This window comes from Coregonus lavaretus (assembly GCF_964263955.1).
Source record: "Coregonus lavaretus genome assembly, chromosome: 21".
Lineage (NCBI taxonomy): Eukaryota > Metazoa > Chordata > Actinopteri > Salmoniformes > Salmonidae > Coregonus > Coregonus lavaretus.
In genome coordinates this window covers 23,266,416-23,285,713 of record NC_140008.1, presented here as the reverse complement: position 1 = coordinate 23,285,713, position 19,298 = coordinate 23,266,416, and the positions used below count along the sequence as shown (strand labels likewise).

Here is a 19,298-nt window from a genome sequence, read left to right as displayed (position 1 = left end):
CCCTAGAACCCCCTTCCCTTCCCTGCTGCTCCTGAACCTTCTGAGTGGGTCACATCTGTAATGGCTGGTCTCATTTTACTCCAGTCTGATGGGAAAACATAACTAATGTGGTTAGCTGCACACATTTGACAGATGACTCAGATGATAAGACCCGGAGATGAAGTGCTAGGATAGCTGCCGAGTGTTAGCTTTAAACAGAGTAGGAGCAGTGGAACATTTCACTGCAATATTGATCTGCCAATCATGTTTCTTGAGTCTTGACCAATGCTATTTCATTGTTTTCAAGATTCAGGTATTACTCATGAGTAATACCCATGAATAGTCTTGACTGTAGACCAATTAAATGTTAAGATATAGAAGCTAATAGCCTTTATAGACTGTGTCGTGTTGTTTTGAGACAATTTTGTGCTAATAGCATCAAAGGGGACACAGTGTTCTAATTGCGTAGGTAAATAGTTTAATTAGAGACAATCAGACTGTGTAATGATGAAGTGTCATCTTTATCTGGGGAGCTGATGTGATGAATACAACAAGTACTTTATCTAGAGGCACCAGTGCCAATACATTAACCCCTCACTATGGGATAGGTTCAGTCATAACGCGTCCTGGATCTACACAAAGATTCAGATAATGTTTCACATATTACATTCTCTTTGAAATATTAATGGAATATTAACAGTGTATAACTGATTGAATAATAATCTCTGTCTTGTGTGTTGTGTGTGTATATGCAGGATTCTGGCCACAGCGGGAGCTCACATGAACATCCCAGTGGACCTGCGGACCCTGAGGGCCGTCCGTGTGCTCAGACCCCTCAAACTGGTCTCTGGAATCCCCAGTGAGTAGCCTACACCACCAGATCACATGTACTGGATGGATGTCCATGGATCTGCTCTGTCTATATATACAGTATATATGTGTACAGTATACATATAGGTATCTGTACTTGTTCTTCTGGCGTTTGCAATACCTCTGTCCAACCTCATTTTGGAGTCTGTATAGTTAATCCCTAATGAGTCAGACTGAAAACCACTCCCAAAATGAGGACGGGCAACAATGTCTTAGTGGAAGTGTTGTGTTAGCCAAAGTGAGAGTGCTGTCATAATGAGAGTGCTGACAGTATCTGCTCTAAGTGGTTCCCACACTTTCCATCCATAATTGTTTGGAGCTGTGACTCATTGTTGGCACTGATGACACATGACGGTTGTCTCTCTCTCTATCTCTCTGTGTGTGACCAGGCCTGCAGATAGTCCTGAAATCCATCATGAAAGCCATGGTGCCGCTGCTGCAGATCGGCCTTCTACTCTTCTTCGCCATTCTCATGTTTGCCATCATCGGCCTGGAGTTCTATAGTGGGAAGCTTCACAACACCTGTCTGCCCATGCCCAATATCCTGGGTAAGACAGAATATGTGTCCCAAATGGCCACCCTATTCTCTTTGTAGTGCACTACATTATGACCAGGGAATATAAAGGGAATAGGGTACCATTTGGGACACACCCACACAGAGAGAGGGCCTTAGAGAGATCTCCTCAAGTCTACAGTAATCCAGGGCACTCAATGCTCTGCATATCAATTTGGGTTGCTTCTGTAGCAGTTGGTGTCGCTTTATATGAGGCTGAATCTGTTGTATTACGTGTTTTTATACCTTTACTTTGCTTATAGCCTATGCTTGCATAATTAAACACCTAGCTTCATAGAATATTTTTAAACACCTACATGAATATTGTGCTGAGGTGATCATTAGCTCTGTTATATATAAACATTTAGGGTACATCATCATAAACATTCTTCAAGGTGATCATTTATCAGCAGGCTTATACTGTGCCTATACAACAAGTGGATTATTATTTTCTGCGAGGCTTCCTCAGCTGTAATGATAGGCTATACAAACGTCCTGTGATGGTTCACTGTTGTTTCTTCCCACCTGCCCGCCCGCCCAGTGTAATGTATGCTCAGTGGTCCGGCTGATAATCGCTGTGTCGTTCCACCAAATCGGTGCCTTGTTTTGAGAAGTGTAACTTCTGTCATAAACATTCTGTCATAAAGAGCACATGTTCAACTTCATAGAAAACTGGTTTTCCCATCTCAAGAGGTTCAATAAAAAAATGACTTTAGTAAGTGCCAAATAAGTGCCAAATAAAGTAACAGGGTTGATGATTTCTTGTTAAATCAGCCAAAAATCCCCTTGTGACAGGGGGAATAGAAGCTTGTAGTACGCAACAGGGAGTGGCAATTTAATGCAAGCTTTACAACAAAATATGAAATTTTCTAGCCTGTCTATGGGTAACAGGGTTGACGTGTTATGCTCGACCCACTCAGTTTTCCACCACAAAACACCAGAAAATGGCCAGAAAGAGTAGAACCAGCTCACCTGCTTTTACTCTATGATTTGACTATTAGATGTTCAATGTTTCTTTAGAGAAAAATATTCACAATATCAAAAAGAGAGTTAAGTTCATGTAACAGGGTTGACCATGAAATAAATAATAATCTTCAGAAATGACTTTGTCAAAGCAACAAAATAACTAGGGCTTTACAATGATGGTGGGATTTAAGTGGGTTAAAATCTTCCTAGAAGTGACACAGGGTTGACAGAGGGACATGTCACAATGCTGAATTATTGCACTTTAGCAAGCCTTTATTCATATAAAAAATCAGATTTATCGAATTCTCCATGTGGTCTATATTAAAGGGCAGTTCATTTAATATAACAGGCTTTTAAAATTCCATATTGGTGCACAATTTCTACTTAAAATATGCAAAAGGCACTCTTTTCTTGGAACGACCCAGCTATGTTACGCAACAGACCTGAAACACACAATACCATGCTTGGCTGCACCTGTAAGTGTAATCACAGCCACAATGACTGCCTATGTAATTAAACCCCACAATATAGCAGCTCAATACCACGACTAATTATAAAGTCATAGATGTTATTGCCTCGCTGCACGGAGCATGTTATAGTTAAGTGGGTTACACAGTTCTATTTACAAAGATCTACATAAAGGGTTATCGCCTCAACATAATTTCTTATTCAGGTAATGTGGTCTTATAACAAGCTTACTGTGGGATTTATTCCTTCAGTTTTTCATGATAGGGATTGAGTTGTCACAGATAGAGAAGATTATGAAATTGGCATTTTCAAACAGATTGTCCTCACCTGATGAATACATAAACTTCAGCTCATCTTTTGTTGAGGGTTCAATATCACTCATGGCTTGACTTGTCACAAAATGTCCTCTGATGTTGACAGACTGTTTCAGTGGATTGCTACAGTAAATAGTTATATCATGCATTCTAGTATTCCTTTACTGCATTTCAAAGATATTAGATTTAATACAGTATCTAATTGTATCTAGTGCCACCAACTAGTGATGGACTCCGCTAGAGGTGCCAGTTTAGATATAGGTACAATCGGCCTGGGCCCTTGGGTTAGAAGGGTGAATGACCAGTAGGAGACAGATGTACAGAATACGAGTTTATTACCACACGACAGACAGGCACACACGCACGCACACACACACACACAGCAAATGAAGTGGACTGATGGAATAGGTGAAAGTGGTTGTGTTGTCATCCACGCACTAACACACGGTTAGGAAGTCCAGGGTGGAGGATTGGTCAGGAAATGTCCAGTGTGAGTAGAGTTAAGGTGGTGAGTTCTTCTGATCTGTGATCTGTCTCTCTGCACCTCTGTGTCCAACTAAAGCACAGACTATGTTGGGGGTTTGAGATCCCCACCATGTACAGCCTGTGATTGGCTGACCAGGTCACATGACTCTAGCCAGGGGAGATTGTTCTGGAATCAAATCAAAATCAAATCAAAGTTTATTGGTTGCGTACACAGATTTGCAGATGTTATCGCTGGTGCAGCGAAATGCTTGTGTTTCTAGCTCCAACATTGCAGCTGTAGTGTAATGTTTCAGATGATGTCATCATAAAGGTTATGTGGGGACCTCACTGTATGAGGGGGCTTTAGTTACCCGACTATTAGCTTTAGAGAGACGATTTATTATAATCACACATTACACAAGTCAAATAGCATATTAATAATGTAATCTTTCAGGAAAGGACTTTCACACAGAGAGTTGCTATTGCTGCTCACTTCATTGAGTCATGCATTACACTATAATCATCATATTGTGGCACTTATTCATGCATCTCCAGTAGATGCGAGTCATTTCTCACAAGTGAGACATTTCTATAAAGTAATCCCATCTCTCATGGGAAAAACACGATTAGTTCGATTGATTTCTGGTTTGCATCCTTTTGTTAAATCTCCAGCCTAGCCTGCGGAGCCTTTAATGGACTCTGGTCAATATGAACCAGTTGAGGAAGTTAATTATCTCTTGTCCCCCTGTCAGAGAATGAGACGGTGGACAAGTCTGAGTCAGAGTTCCCGTGTGGGGTGAGGAAGTGCCCTGACAAGTACACCTGCCGTGACACCTGGATCGGCCCCAACGACGGCATCACCCAGTTTGACAACATCCTGTTTGCTGTGCTCACTGTCTTCCAGTGCATCACCATGGAGGGCTGGACCACTGTGCTCTACAACGTGAGTCACATCTGTTTCTCTCTAACCATGTCCTGTCCTCTGACTGGGGAAAATAGGCCTATTATTTGACCTAGTTATGTCATCCTTTGATACATTAGTTTGCCTTTTGCCTTTGCTTGGTTGAATCAAATAGACCCTCTGCGTCATTGGGGACTCAGACATTGTTGTAGCTCTCCTTACCCTAGACACCTAGTTTTACCGGTCATTACTCAAACTGTCTGATATTTGTTGTGGGACGCACTCAAACATCCTTTTACAGCTGCTTCCCTGTTCTGTGTTTATGAACCCAATTGATTGCACTCTGTACTTGAGGAATCAAATGAATTAAGCATGACACAACGATACAAACACACACAGTATATAGAGTAGGAGTGTATCTGTGCCAAGAGAGTAGGGTAAATAAGTGCAATGAATGGGCTGGAAAGTGAGAGCAGGTCAATTATACTCTTAATCTCCCAGCCACATGCCTCCATTGCCTCACTACTACCGTCTGCCCACTGACCCTCCTTATCTGATCACACTCAATTACATCCTAAACACATGGGCATGATTTGGCTGAGCTGGGATGTTACTGGCAGACATTTTAAGCTGACACTTGTCACTGGTGTAGAGAGGAGTAGGCAAGAGGCAGTCGTAGGTTTAGAACTACTGAATGTATTTAAGCACCATTGATCAAAGCGGGACGAAACCCAAACGCTGTTGTGCTCAAAATATATCTTCATAAACAAAAGGCACAGGGCGAACCCATGTGCGTCGTGGGGTCCAGCACTATCCAAAGTACCAGCTGCCACCGGCCTGAGGAGAGATACATGAAATGAGGGTAAGATACGGTAGTTGACGGAGAGCTGTAATCTGTACGTCACCTCATTGACTCTCCTCAGGACTTTGAACAGCCCCACAAATCGCGGGCTCAGCTTCCGGCAGGGCAGGTGGAGGGGCAGGTCCTTCGTAGAAAGCCAGACCCTGTCACCGGGGTGAAAGACCGGGGCCACACTGCAGTGACGATCGGCCTGCGCCTTCTGCCAGAGGACAACGCGCTGGAGACGGGTGTGCGCTGTGTTCCATACCTCCTCCGTGTGCCGGAACCAATTGTCCACTGCAGGAGCCTCGATCTGACTCCGGTGCCAGGGTGCCAGGGCCGGCTGATAGCCTAGAACACACTGAAAGGGTATGAGGTTAGTGGAGGAGTGACGAAGGGAGTTTTGTGCATATTCTGCCCAAGGCAGAAACGCAGCGCACTCCCCCGGCCGGTCCTGACAGTAACTACGAAGGTACCTACCTAGTTCCTGATTTACCCTTTCCACCTGCCCATAAGATTGGGGACGGTACCCGGAGGTGAGGCTGACCATGACCCCCAGTCGTTCCATGAAGGCCTTCCAGACACGGGAGGTGAACTGAGGACCATGGTCAGACACGATATTCTCCGGGATCCCGTAGTGCCAGAAGACGTCAGAGAAGAGAGCCTCTGCAGGGCCGTTGGGAGACCAGGCCGAGGAATCAAACGACCGGCTTATGAAAACCGGTCCACAACGACCAGGATGGTGGTGTGCCCCTCCGAGGGGGGAAGGTCTGTGACAAAGTCCACGGAGAGATGGGACCAGGGTCGTTCTGGAACCGGCAGCAGGTGGAGTTTGCCATAGGGGAGGTGTCTAAGTGTCTTGCTCTGTGCGCAGGTGGAGCAGGAAGAGACGTAAACCCGGTGGGCCACCAGTTCTTGGCGGAGAGACGGTAGATAGTATGGGCTATACCCGGGTGCCCCGACACAGGTTCTGTGTGTGCTCAGGCGAGGAGACGGTCCCGCACATCAGAGGGCACGTAGATACATCCCTAGGGACAGTGGGCAGGTGAGGGCTCCTGTCGCAGGGCTCGACGGATGTCCGCGTCCACATTCCACACGACAGGAGCCACAATGCGGGACAGGGGAACAATGGGTGTCACTTTCTCCCTCCGATCCTCTGTGTCATGCACCCGGGACAATGCATCGGCCTTAACGTTCTTTGATCCCGGCCGGTAGGAGATGGTAAAGTTAAGAATTCGCTGCTCGAATGTACTCCAAGTTCCGGTGGTCCGTCAAGACAAGGAATGGGTGTTTAGCACCCTCCAGCCAGTGCCGCCATGCTTTCAGCGCCTTTTTGATGGCCAACAACTCACGATCCACCACGTTGTAATTCCGCTCTGCTGGAGATAGCTTCCGTGAGTAGAAGGCTCATGGATTGAGTTTAGACGGCGATCCAGTGCATTGGGAGAGAAAAGCGCCTACTCCAACCTCGGAGGCGTCCACCTCCACGATGAAGGGCAGAGACGGGTCAGGGTGAGCCACAACAGGTGCGTTAGTAAGATGTTCCTTGAGTGCACCGAAGGCTTCATTGGCCTCCCCAGTCCAGCGCAGCTGTCGAGGACCTCCCTTCAGGAGGGAGGTGAGAGGGGCCACCATTGTGCTGAAACCCCTAATGAAGCACCTGAAATAGTAGGCAAAACCAAGGAAGTGCTGCACCGCCTTCATGTTGGATGGAACAGGCCACGACCATACTGCATGAACCCTCTGCTCTTCCATCTCCACTCCCACGGTGGATATCCGATAGCCCAGGAAGGAGACTGCATGCTGAAAGAAAAGGCACTTCTCCGCCTTGGCGTATAGGTGATGCCCTATCAGCCTCTCCAAAACGGACCTGACATGAGAGACATGTTGCTCGCCTGTAGTGGAGTACACCAAGAAGCCGTCTATGTACACCACTACACAGCGACCCAACATGTCTCTAAACACCTCGTTAATGAACGATTGAAACACAGAGGGTGCATTTGTCAGGCCGTAGGGCATTACCCTGTATTCGTAGTGCCCGGTGCTGGTGCTGAAGGCGGTCTTCCATTCATCCCCCTCACTGATGCGCACCAGGTTGTAGGCACTGCGTAAATCCAATTTAGTAAAGTACTTAGCACCGTGCATCTGTTCGATCACAGTGGGTAACTGAATTTAACAGTAGCCTTATTCAGTGTCCAGTAATCGATACAAGGGCGGAGACCTCCGTCATTCTTTTTTACGTAAGAGAAACTGAAGGAGGCCGGAGAGGTGGACGGACGGACGGATTAATCCTTGGGCCAGCGCCTCCTGGAATTAGGCCTCCATGGCTTCGGTCTCTGCATGCGAGAGAGGGTAGATGTGCCCCCACGGGAGGGTAGAACCAGGCAGTAGGTTGATAGTGCAGTCCCATGTGCGATGAGGGGGCAGGCACGTGGCATGAGTCTTCGAAAAGGCCACCTGTAGGTCCCGGTATTCCTCCGGGATAGGGACGTGGGTGGCCTGGTCCGGACTTTCCACGGAGGTGGCCAGATTGACACAGAGAGACAGCTCCCCTGACACTCCTGCAACCAACCCAACAACCTCCTCTCTGTCCACGATATACTGGGGTTATGCAACTGTAGCCAGGGGAAACCTAAAACTACGGAGTGTGCAGGAGAGTCTAAGATGAGGAAAGTAATGCGTTCATGGTGGTTGTGATTAACTGTGAGGGAAATGGGAATCGTGGTCTAGCCCACCAGTCCTGTTCCTAGGGGACGGTTGTCTAGGGCATGGATTGGGATAGGGGGTTGTAAAGGGACTAGAGGAATGCGTAATGATAAGGCCACTGACCGGTCTAGGAAATTGCCTGCAGCACCTGAGTCCACTAGGGCAGGACTCAGTGAGGGACCAGGATAGTAAGGGAAGGTGACAGGGAGGAGGACGGGCTGGGTGGACAGAGAGGAGCAAGGCACGTCCACGCTTACCTGGGAAGGTGTAGGAGCGCTCCTCGGCCTGTTGCTTTCTCGCCTGGTTCTCCTTCTGGGACAGGTGTTCCAGGGGTGGTCCGACTCCCCGCAGTAGGAGCAGAGACCCTGTTGACGGTGGCATTGACGTTCCGCAGGGGGAAGGTGCGTCGTGCCCACCTCCATGGGCTCAGTCTTGCTGGAGATTCCTGGGAGAGACCTGAACCCCCAGGATGGGCGACGACGGGCACGCAGGAGACTTATCCAGGCGGATGGCTCATCACAACAGGCCAGCTCAGTCTGGATGGCCGTCTGTAGCCCACTGCGGAAAACCGTCAACAGGGCCTGTTCGCTCCAGCCAGTGGACGCAGCCACCGTCCGGAACTCCAGAGTGTATTCCGATGCTGTCCTGGACCCCTGGCGTAGACGGAGGAGACGCTCACCTCCCTCTCTGCCCTCTGTTGGGTGGTCGAAGACGGCACAGAAGAGTTGGGTGAAGCGCTCATAGGACTGCACTTCACCGTCCCTCTCCCAGACGGCGTGCGCCCACTCCAGAGCCCGGCCTGTCAGCACGGAGATCACCAAGGCCACCTTGTCCCTCTCGGAGGCCTTCCCAGCATGACGGGCAAGGTGGAGGTCACACTACAGGAGAAACCCCCTACAGTGAGCTGGGGTGTCATCAAACCGCTCCGGGAGGGGCAGGTGGACGTTGCTGATCGGACCGGGTGATGTAGATGGTGGTGGGGTAGCTGGAGCAACCGCAGGGAGATGGGAAGGTGGTGGTGTAGCCTGCAGTTGGCGTATGGCCCGGAGCACCTCGTCCATGGCAGTCCTGAGGCGCTCCAGACACGAGTTGTGGTGGTGGAACTTCGCTCCTACAGCAGAGAGGTTGGGATGTCCTGCTGCTTCCTGTTTTCTTGGGTCGGTCATTCTGTCACTGGTGTAGAGAGGAGTAGGCAGGAGGCAGTCACAGGTTTAGAACTACTGAATTTATTTAAGCACCATAGATCAAAGTGGGACTAAACCCAAACGCTGTTGTGCTCAAAATATATCTTAATAAACAAAAGACACAGGGCGAACCCAAAGTGCAAAATATAAAGTACTCAGGAAATAGTAGGAGAGATTCCTCTCAGGTAAACAAGTAACATTTACAATGACCGACAAAGACAAATGGCAGAGGGAGTATATACAGTGGGGGGAAAAAGTATTTAGTCAGCCACCAATTGTGCAAGTTCTCCCACTTAAAAAGATGAGAGAGGCCTTTAATTTTCATCATAGGTACACGTCAACTATGACAGACAAAATGAGAGAAAAAAATTCCAGAAAATCACATTGTAGGATTTTTAATGAATTTATTTGCAAATTATGGTGGAAAATAAGTATTTGGTCAATAACAAAAGTTTCTCAATACTTGTATACCCTTTGTTGGCAATGACACAGGTCAAACGTTTTCTGTAAGTCTTCACAAGGTTTTCACACACTGTTGCTGGTATTTTGGCCCATTCCTCCATGCAGATCTCCTCTAGAGCAGTGATGTTTTGGGGCTGTCGCTGGGCAACACGGACTTTCAACTCCCTCCAAAGATTTTCTATGGGGTTGAGATCTGGAGACTGGCTAGGCCACTCCAGGACCTTGAAATGCTTCTTACGAAGCCACTCCTTCGTTGCCCGGGAGGTGTGTTTGGGATCATTGTCATGCTGAAAGACCCAGCCACGTTTCATCTTCAATGCCCTTGCTGGAAGGAGGTTTTCACTCAAAATCTCACGATACATGGCCCCATTCATTCTTTCCTTTACACGGATCAGTCGTCCTGTTCCCTTTGCAGAAAAACAGCCCCAAAGCATGATGTTTCCACCCCCATGCTTCACAGTAGGTATGGTGTTCTTTGGATGCAACTCAGCATTCTTTGTTCTCCAAACACGACGAGTTGAGTTTTTACCAAAAAGTTATATTTTGGTTTCATCTGACCATATGACATTCTCCCAATCCTCTTCTGGATCATCCAAATGCACTCTAGCAAACTTCAGACGGGCCTGGACATGTACTGGCTTAAGCAGGGGGACACGTCTCGCACTGCAGGATTTGAGTCCCTGGCGGCGTAGTGTGTTACTGATGGTAGGCTTTGTTACTTTGGTCCCAGCTCTCTGCAGGTCATTCACCAGGTCCCCCCGTGTGGTTCTGGGATTTTTGCTCACCGTTCTTGTGATCATTTTGACCCCACGGGGTGAGATCTTGCGGGGAGCCCCAGATCGAGGGAGATTATCAGTGGTCTTGTATGTCTTCCATTTCCTAATAATTGCTCCCACAGTTGATTTCTTCAAACCAAGCTGCTTACCTATTGCAGATTCAGTCTTCCCAGCCTGGTGCAGGTCTACAATTTTGTTTCTGGTGTCCTTTGACAGCTCTTTGGTCTTGGCCATAATGGAGTTTGGAGTGTGACTGTTTGAGGTTGTGGACAGGTGTCTTTTATACTGATAACAAGTTCAAACAGGTGCCATTAATAAAGGTAACGAGTGGAGGACAGAGGAACCTCTTAAAGAAGAAGTTACAGGTCTGTGAGAGCCAGAAATCTTGCTTGTTTGTAGGTGACCAAATACTTATTTTCCACCATAATTTGCAAATAAATTCATAAAAAATCCTACAATTTGATTTTCTGGAGAAAAAAAATCTCAATTTGTCTGTCATAGTTGACGTGTACCTATGATGAAAATTACAGGCCTCTCTCATCTTTTTAAGTGGGAGAACTTGCACAATTGGTGGCTGACTAAATACTTTTTTCCCCCCACTGTATACAGTGATAGAGTGGGGATTGGAACCAGGTGTGTGTAATGATGACGAGACAAGTCCGGGGTTGATGAGTGAAGGGCGTTTGCCAGCAGTAGGTTCGGCAGCAGCTAGAAGGCCGGCGACACCGAACGCCTGAGCTGGACAGGAGAGGGAGCCAAAGCGAAGACTGGTGTGACAACACTATTCTTCGAGTTATCAGTTGCACTCTTTATGCCAGATTGGATGCAAACAGACTGAGAACAATAATCAGTGAATTATCATAAGGACAATAGGGAAATGGTGATTCCATTCAGAGAGTAATTTTAAGTGTGTTGGGAATACCTGGGATAGGATAAAGCAATCCTTCTACCCCCCCTTACCCCACCCCCCCAAAAAAATAAAAAATATATAAATAAAATAAAAATACAAAAAATAAACAGAAAAACACTAAAATAAACATTGTAAAGTGGTTATCCCACTGGATATAAGGTGAATGCACCAATTTGTAAGTCGCTCTGGATAAGAGCGTCTGCTAAATGATGTAAATATAAATGTAAATGTACACTGAGTGTACAAAACATTAGGAACACCTGCTCTTTCCATGACATAGACTGACCCGGTGAAACCAGTTAAAAGCTATGATCCCTTATTGATGTAATTTGTTAAATCCTCTTCAATCAATCAATATACATGAAACGGAGGTGACAGGTTAAATAATTATTTTTTATCCTTGAGACAATTGAGACATGGATTGTGTATGGGTGCCATTCAAAGGGTGTACCTTGATTCATTCAATGCAACATGTAAAGGGGCCAGTGCCTAGACTGGGAAGAGCAGTTGTATCAGCATGTCAAGGACCAGGTTAAGAGTTTACTCCTCCTGTTCTCCATACATACATCACATTCTGTTTGAGTGAGATGATGTCACCAAGCATTTTCCTCAGCACATCCCAGTACCAAACTACCAGTACTGTACCTGGCTGGTTTTATGTTGCAGAAGGCAGTGTCTATTTCAGGAGGGGTGCAGACTGTAATTCCCTGATCTGATCATGTGCCTGCCGAACTCAAACAAACTCAATCATGTTGCCCTCTCCCTCCCTCGGCCAGCTGAATCAATTGTCGTCATTAATGCCTCTTCCTCTTTCCCCACCTCATGCTAATGTCACAGTGGAGTAGTTGTCACTCTGAATGTGAAAGGCTGCCTATTGAAAATTCTGATGTTCGTTAACAACTTCCAATCCATTCATACCGAGGGCTATTAGTAACTGGACATCAGCATGTGCCAATGTATGGTGAATACCTTCATTTACAAATAAAAAACTGCATCTATGTGGATAGCATAAACTAAAACTAACATTTAAAACATGATACAAGAGCATTTTGTCAGCTTGTTCCTAATTAATTTCTTTTCAGAGCCAGAATCAATTAGCTGCCTATCCACGACTGTTGAAGTCCCCTGGCCTTGTTGTGTTGGCAAAGGACTCCGTTGCGGACACAAGGACTGAATGTTCTAACTTCTTTCAGCATTTAATCAAAATGCTAATTTGATAATGAAAGTGCCTGGGGGTTTACTACACTGGAGAACATGCTTGCCATAGGCTACAGCTAGACAGCCTCTGAAAACCACTGATCTCACCAGGTTAATTATGCAGTTACAGTTATAGATACCCTGGGATTGAGATTCACAGGAAGATTACCCTAACACATCTTCTGTAAGGTAGTGGAAAACACATTTAATTGATTTAGATTGAAGATGTAATTTTCACTGCTTAATAATAATAATAATATGCCATTTAGCAGACGCTTTTATCCAAAGCGACTTACAGTCATGCGTGCATAAATTTTTTTGTGTATGGGTGGTCCCGGGGATCGAACCCACTACCTTTGGCGTTACAAGCGCCGTGCTCTACCAGCTGAAGTGTAACACAGTTTATTGTCGGCCTACCCACAGAGCATAGATGCCAGACCATACTTTCTGCTCGCTGCTTTCATGGTTCTTTATTTAAATTGATGGAAGCAGATGATTTGCTGCAGTGATTACATTATGTTGACTTACATTATGGTGAATGTAATTTATTATGGAATGAAGAAAGACAGTGGAAGGGAGGGAATGTGAGTCTACTCTGGTTAACCTCTACTGGATGGGTGTCCCGAAATCGGGACAGTTGTTGCTCAATACGGATAATGTGACTACAGTGAAGTTGTAAACAAAAGCATGTCTTATATGGGCAGAAAGCTTCAATTATGTTCATCTAACTGCAGTGTCCAATTTACAGTAGGTATTACAGCGAAAAAATACCATGCTATTGTTTGAAGAGACACACAACAGCAAAACACTTTTATCAAGGCAACTGGTTTGATACATTCACCTCTCAAGGTAAACAATGTACTTACATTCAGTAATCTTGCTTTGATTTGTCATCCTGAGGGTCCCAGAGATAAAATATAGCGTAGTTTTGTTTGATAAAATCAATTTTTATATCCTAACACGATCCATGTTGTATGCACGATCGATGTTGTATTCCCACTCATTCAACTTGTAAAGAAAGAAATCTGTGAAAATCAAAAGCTAAACCTTGTTTCAGCCAGTCAATTTAGGTTCCTATATATTCCTCAGACACTCCAGAAGGTAACCAGCCTTTCCTTCGTCATTCTGCATTAGGTATATCCGATATAGAAACAATTTTAGACATGAAGACACAACATCATTATGCACCGATGAGACGGGCGGTGTTCACTTGATTGACTGTATCTTGGTTCAATGACCACCTATTGTTTTGAAACATAGGTCGCTAGATAGCCAATGAGCTGGGCATTACAGGAGTATGAGATGGTCCTTTGTCTGAGGAAAAGCCTGTGTATTCAGCACGCGCGCAACGCGGTTTACTGTCCATTGGAAATCTAAACAAGGAAGTGGCGCATCGCGTTACGCATAGCTCGATTTAGTAAACAAAGTTTTCTGCAAATTTTGAAAGTACAATATGGGTACTAATACTGGAAAAGCTAAATCAAAGTGCAGATATACAGATTTGGATGAGTTTATAGAAGAAATCGACCGGGAAAGTGTCACAGAACCAGTAGATGAGGACTTAGTGAATATAGTTTAGATTCAACAGCTGAAGATATGTTTTTGGAAGGAGATGACGCCACTTTAGACTGGTAAGTGAAATACGTTTTTTCTACTCATGCTAATGCAGTTGTTTGAATGGTTGCATATTATTCATTTGAGATACATTTTAGATTTTTTCTTTGATTGCTTTATATACAGCTCTGGAAAAAATTAAGAGACCACTGCAAAAATATAAGTTTCTCTGATTTTGCTATTTATAGGTATGTGTTTGGGTGAAATTAACATTTTTGTTTTATTCTATGAACTACTGACAACATTTCTCCCAAATTCCAAATAAAAATATTGTCATTTAGAGCATTTATTTGCAGAAAATGACAACTGGTCAAAATAACAAAAAAGATGCAGTGTTGTCAGACCTCGAATAATGCAAAGAAAATAAGTTCATGTTCATTTTTAAACAACACAGTACTAATGTTTTAACTTAGGAAGAGTTTAGAAATCAATATTTGGTGGAATAACCCTGATTTTCAATCACAGCTTTCATGCATCTTGGCATGCTCTCCACCAGTCTTTCACATTGATGTTGGGGGACTTTATGCCACTCCTGGCGCAAAAATTCAAGCAGCTCGGCTTTGTTTGATGGCTTGTGACCATCCATCTTCCTCTTGATCACATTCCATAAGTTTTCAATGGGGTTCAGGTCTGGAGATTGGGCTGGCCATGACAGGGTCTTGATCTGGTGGTCCTCTATCCACACCTTGATTGACCTGGCTGTATGGCATGGCGCATTGTCCTGCTGGAAAAACCAATCCTCAGAGTTGGGGAACAATGTCAGAGCAAATGGAGCAAGTTTTCTTCCAGGGCAACCTTGTACGTGGCTTGATTCATGCGTCCTTCACAAAGACAAATCTGCCCGACTCCAGCCTTGCTGAAGCACCCCCAGATCATCACCGATCCTCCACCAAATTTCACAGTGGGTGCGAGATACTGTGGCTTGTAGGCCTCTCCAGGTCTCCGTCTAACCATTAGACGACCAGGTGTTGGGCAAAGCTGAAAATTGGACTCATCAGAGAAGATGACCTTACTCCAGTCCTCTACAGTCCAATCCTTATGGCCTTTTGCAAACCTCAGCCTGGCTCTTCTTTGCTTCTCATTGATGAAGGGCTTTTTTCTAGCTTTGCACGACTTCAGCCCTGCCCCTAGGAGCCTGTTTCGAACCGTCCTCGCCGTGCACTTCACCCCAGCTGCCGTTTGCCATTCTTTTTGTAAGTCACTTGATGTCATTTAAAAAAACATTTTTAGTCATTTAGCAGATGCTCTTATCCAGAGCGACCTACAGTTAGTGAGTGCATACATTTTTCATACTGGCCCCCCGTGGGAAACGAACCCACAACCCTGGTGTTGCAAGCGCCATGCTCTACCAACTGAGCGACATTCGAATGAGTTGGCGGTCATCCCGGTCAGTAGAGAGTAATTTTCGCCCTCTGACGGTCTGTAGCTTTGTTGTCCCCAATGTCTGCTACTTGACCTTGTTCTTATGAACCGGCGTCTTTGAAATTTTAAGGATGGAAGCAACCTGACGCTCACTGTATCCCTCTGCCAGTAAAGCCAGAATTGAACCCTTCTTTTCCTCACTCAAAACTTTCCTTTTGGCATGGTCAATAGTTATTTTCTGATTAATATTACTTTTGAGGTACTATTAGCACTGTTTTTGCCATCCAGCTGGTCCTATTGCAAGAGGATAGTGATGACCACAGCAGTGGTTTTTATACTTTTCCTCGTTAAATAAGATTTGGTTCAGGTGATCACCTAATCAGTACCTAATTCAGTAGAATGAGGTGTGCCTGTGTTGGAATTCAACAGACACTGGAATGGAATGGATGTCATACATGTAGAGATGCTGATTTAAGAAACATTTGCAGTGGTCTCTTAATTTTTTCCAGAGCTGTATATATAATTACTAATGAAATATGTGTATGAATAGCAAACAAGGCACTCGAAAACCACAGCCACAGCATGTCAAAGTCAACATAAAATACACATTCGCTATACATTGTGGGTCTATATATATATATATATATAAAAGCCAGTGGGGGCAGGTGACGGGAGGACGGCCCACAACACTGGCCGGAATGGAGTGGAATGGCCGGAATGGAGTGAATGGAACAGCACCAAACAGACGAAAACCATGTGCTTGATACCATTCCACTCACCCCACCCCGGCCACCACTACGAGCCGTCCTCCCCTCACCAGCCTTATTTACCATTGGTACCCACACTTCACCACAGGGATTGTGTTCCCCCTACTCTATATAATATATATGTTTATAGATATGTGTTGTTTATTTGATGTATTGATGCAGGGCTCATCCGTAAAAGTATTCTTACTGAATTGTTGTATTTATTCAGTCTGACCCCTGATGCTGTCTCTGGCTCCACACATACCCCCGCCCAGCCATCTAGATGTGTGAAGAGGCCAGCCCAGAAGATGATGTGGAGCCACTTCCACCAACATTTTGACCGAAAAGGCAGCCAGGACCTCAGCTGGACATGACTGGAAAGTACAGCCCCCTTAATTTTCACTGAACTTCTGACATGAATGTGCCTCAGGACCAAAAGAGCACAGCAGGGAGGCGTCGTTGTATTTGTATTTATGTTTATTATAGATCCCCATTAGCTGCTGCCAAGGCAGCAACTACTCTTCCTGGGGTCCATCAAAATTAAGGCAGTTTATACAATTTTAAAAACATTACAATACATTCGCAGATTTAACAACACACTGTGTTCCCTCAGGCCCCTACTCCACCACTACAGCACAATAATGTGTAGAGGACTGAGGGTGTTCTAAATACTGTAATTGCAAATTGTGTGTAAATAGTTTTATTTTTTGTATTTTTTTCACTTTGTGTGTGGTTTGTGGTGTGTTCACTTATGACATTAGATCAGTGTTGGCTGCTAACTTGGCCCTTATCTTAAATAGTTCACTTCTGTGTTGGGAGGCATTGGATCAGCATTCTCGTCGCATCTCCTGTTAGTGACACATCTTCCTCCGAAGCTGCCTCCTCTCCTTGTTCGGGCAGGCTTCGGCGTTCGTCGTCACCGGCCTTCTAGCCACTGCCGCTTCTCATCTCATCATTCCATTTGTTTATCTTGTCTATTACACACACCTGGTTCATATTCCCCTCATTAGTACATGTATACGTTTTCCCTCTGCCCCCTTGTCCTTGTGGGTGATTGTTATATTGTGAGGAGAGAGTAGCTCGGTTGAGCTACGTGTATTTTGTATTGCCGGGGTATATTTTCCCTGTGTGCCTGTTTTGTTCCAGTGCACCTGTTTTGTGCACTGGATTGTTTGACGCTATCCAGCGTAACTCTGTACTATGGAATAAACTCTGTATTCTGTGATTTACCCTCCTGCGCCTGACTCCTTCAAATCACCTCTCACAGTTAGTACCTTTTATGTAGGGAAGCTAATGCTCCATCCTGTATGATATTCCTGGGAGTGTGTAAACTTGTATTTTTTTATTACCATAGCATTTTTGTATGTTCTCTATAGTTATGTACTTGAAAATGTATCAATTTACCAATTTGGTCACTTGGAGGCCACTTGGGTACATTTGGGCAAACTCGTGAGGGACACCTGGGTGATTTCATACTAAATGTTATGTAGCTCCCTCATTCTTGAAGCTATCAGTCTGAAACTTTGCACATACACTGTTGCCCTCTTGTAGGCAACATCTAAATTACCTCCAGCTTCCTATCTGAATATATGGCTTTTCTTTTTCATGTCAAATATGATGCAACAAAAACATCTGTTTTGTTTGTTTTTTATTTTACCAGATCTATTGTGTTAAGTTCTCCTACATTTATTTCACATCTCCACAAACTTCAAAGTGTTTCCTTTCAAATAGTATCAAGAAAATACATGTCTTCGCTTCAGGTCCTGAGCTACAGGCAGTTATATTTGGGTATGTCATTTTAGGCGGAAATTGAAAAGAAGGGTCTGATCCGTAAGAGGTTAAAAGGGCCTGCAGACTAATACCTAGTGCTGTTTCATATTCCTTTCTACAGGAACACACACCGCATGCACGTACTGTACACAGACACACACACTCAGTGAAACACGTGTACACAGACTCTTACACATTCAGTAAATCACTCACAAACAAACCATTCCACCCACTTCATTGCATTCTGCTAAAACAAGGTTGAGTACACATGCTTTTCTTTTCTATTGTTTTCATTGCATTCTCTGATACAGAATCCATTTACTGCCATACAGGATCCACTCTCCCCCTCTCATGTTGGCCCAGAGCTAATCAATACTATTTCTCTCTGTCTCTTATTTAACACAGATGAACTTGGTTTTCAGTTTCAGATATACAGTATCTACACTATAGTCCTGTATTATGTTCCCCAAAGTCAAGATTCAAGTTACATTACGATTCTTGACGAATCGTGGACAAAGGAACATGTCACACGGAGGTAGAGAACAGAATAGGCTCCCAGGCCTCATTAAGTAATAGAGAGATGTGTTTAACTGTGAGACTGAGGATGTGTGTTTGAACTCTGTTTCCTTCCTGTAGTCAGTCAGCTAGCCTCTGCCTGGCTCATGACTGTGGTACATCCTAATAGCTTGTTAAAAACTACCACTGTCTGAACGCTGCTGTCTGACAAAGCGCAGAGCTCCCCAAGGTGTAGCAGCATGCAGACAAGGTGGACCGCAGGTCAATGGAACAAAAGCCAGTACGTTTTACACTGGCTTGAGTCAAGAGCTAGTCAGAGCCGTGTTGACTTGTAAGCAATTGCTTGGGATCATGGTAACACCACCGTTAGATCATTATGAATACAAGGGCAGATTTCCAGTTTTTCACCACATACATGTATAGCACCAATAATTAAGATAGCTGTTGGAGATGAGGAATGTTGACACCTGCAGCAACACCTCTGTCCTCTGGCTCTCAGGGTGTTTGGAGGGTCTCTGTACTGTAGCCCATACTGTTCACATCTCCGTAGGTAGCTCTGCACTGCCTCAACACCTCCCACGGGTTCCTCTCCCATGGCGTCCCACTCTCACTAATGGATTAATAAGCTCTGACTGTAGGAAGGAACAGAGCCAGAGACAAGGATCTCCATATAGGGCTCAATCCTGTCTTGAGATAGG

At 45.0% G+C, this 19,298-nt stretch overlaps 1 protein-coding gene across 1 annotated transcript in view; it reads left to right on the top strand.

The window, feature by feature from the left end:
* LOC311148386 (voltage-dependent R-type calcium channel subunit alpha-1E-like) overlaps positions 1–19,298 on the top strand; it is a gene marked incomplete at both ends in the record, with an annotated part of 178,622 nt that overhangs the window by 98,324 nt on the left and 61,000 nt on the right. Inside the window, 3 exons of the mRNA XM_084185342.1 lie at positions 735–838; positions 1,239–1,397; positions 4,368–4,558. Coding sequence (XP_084041468.1) covers positions 735–838; positions 1,239–1,397; positions 4,368–4,558 — 454 coding nt within the window. The remainder of the gene's footprint in view (positions 1–734; positions 839–1,238; positions 1,398–4,367; positions 4,559–19,298) is intronic.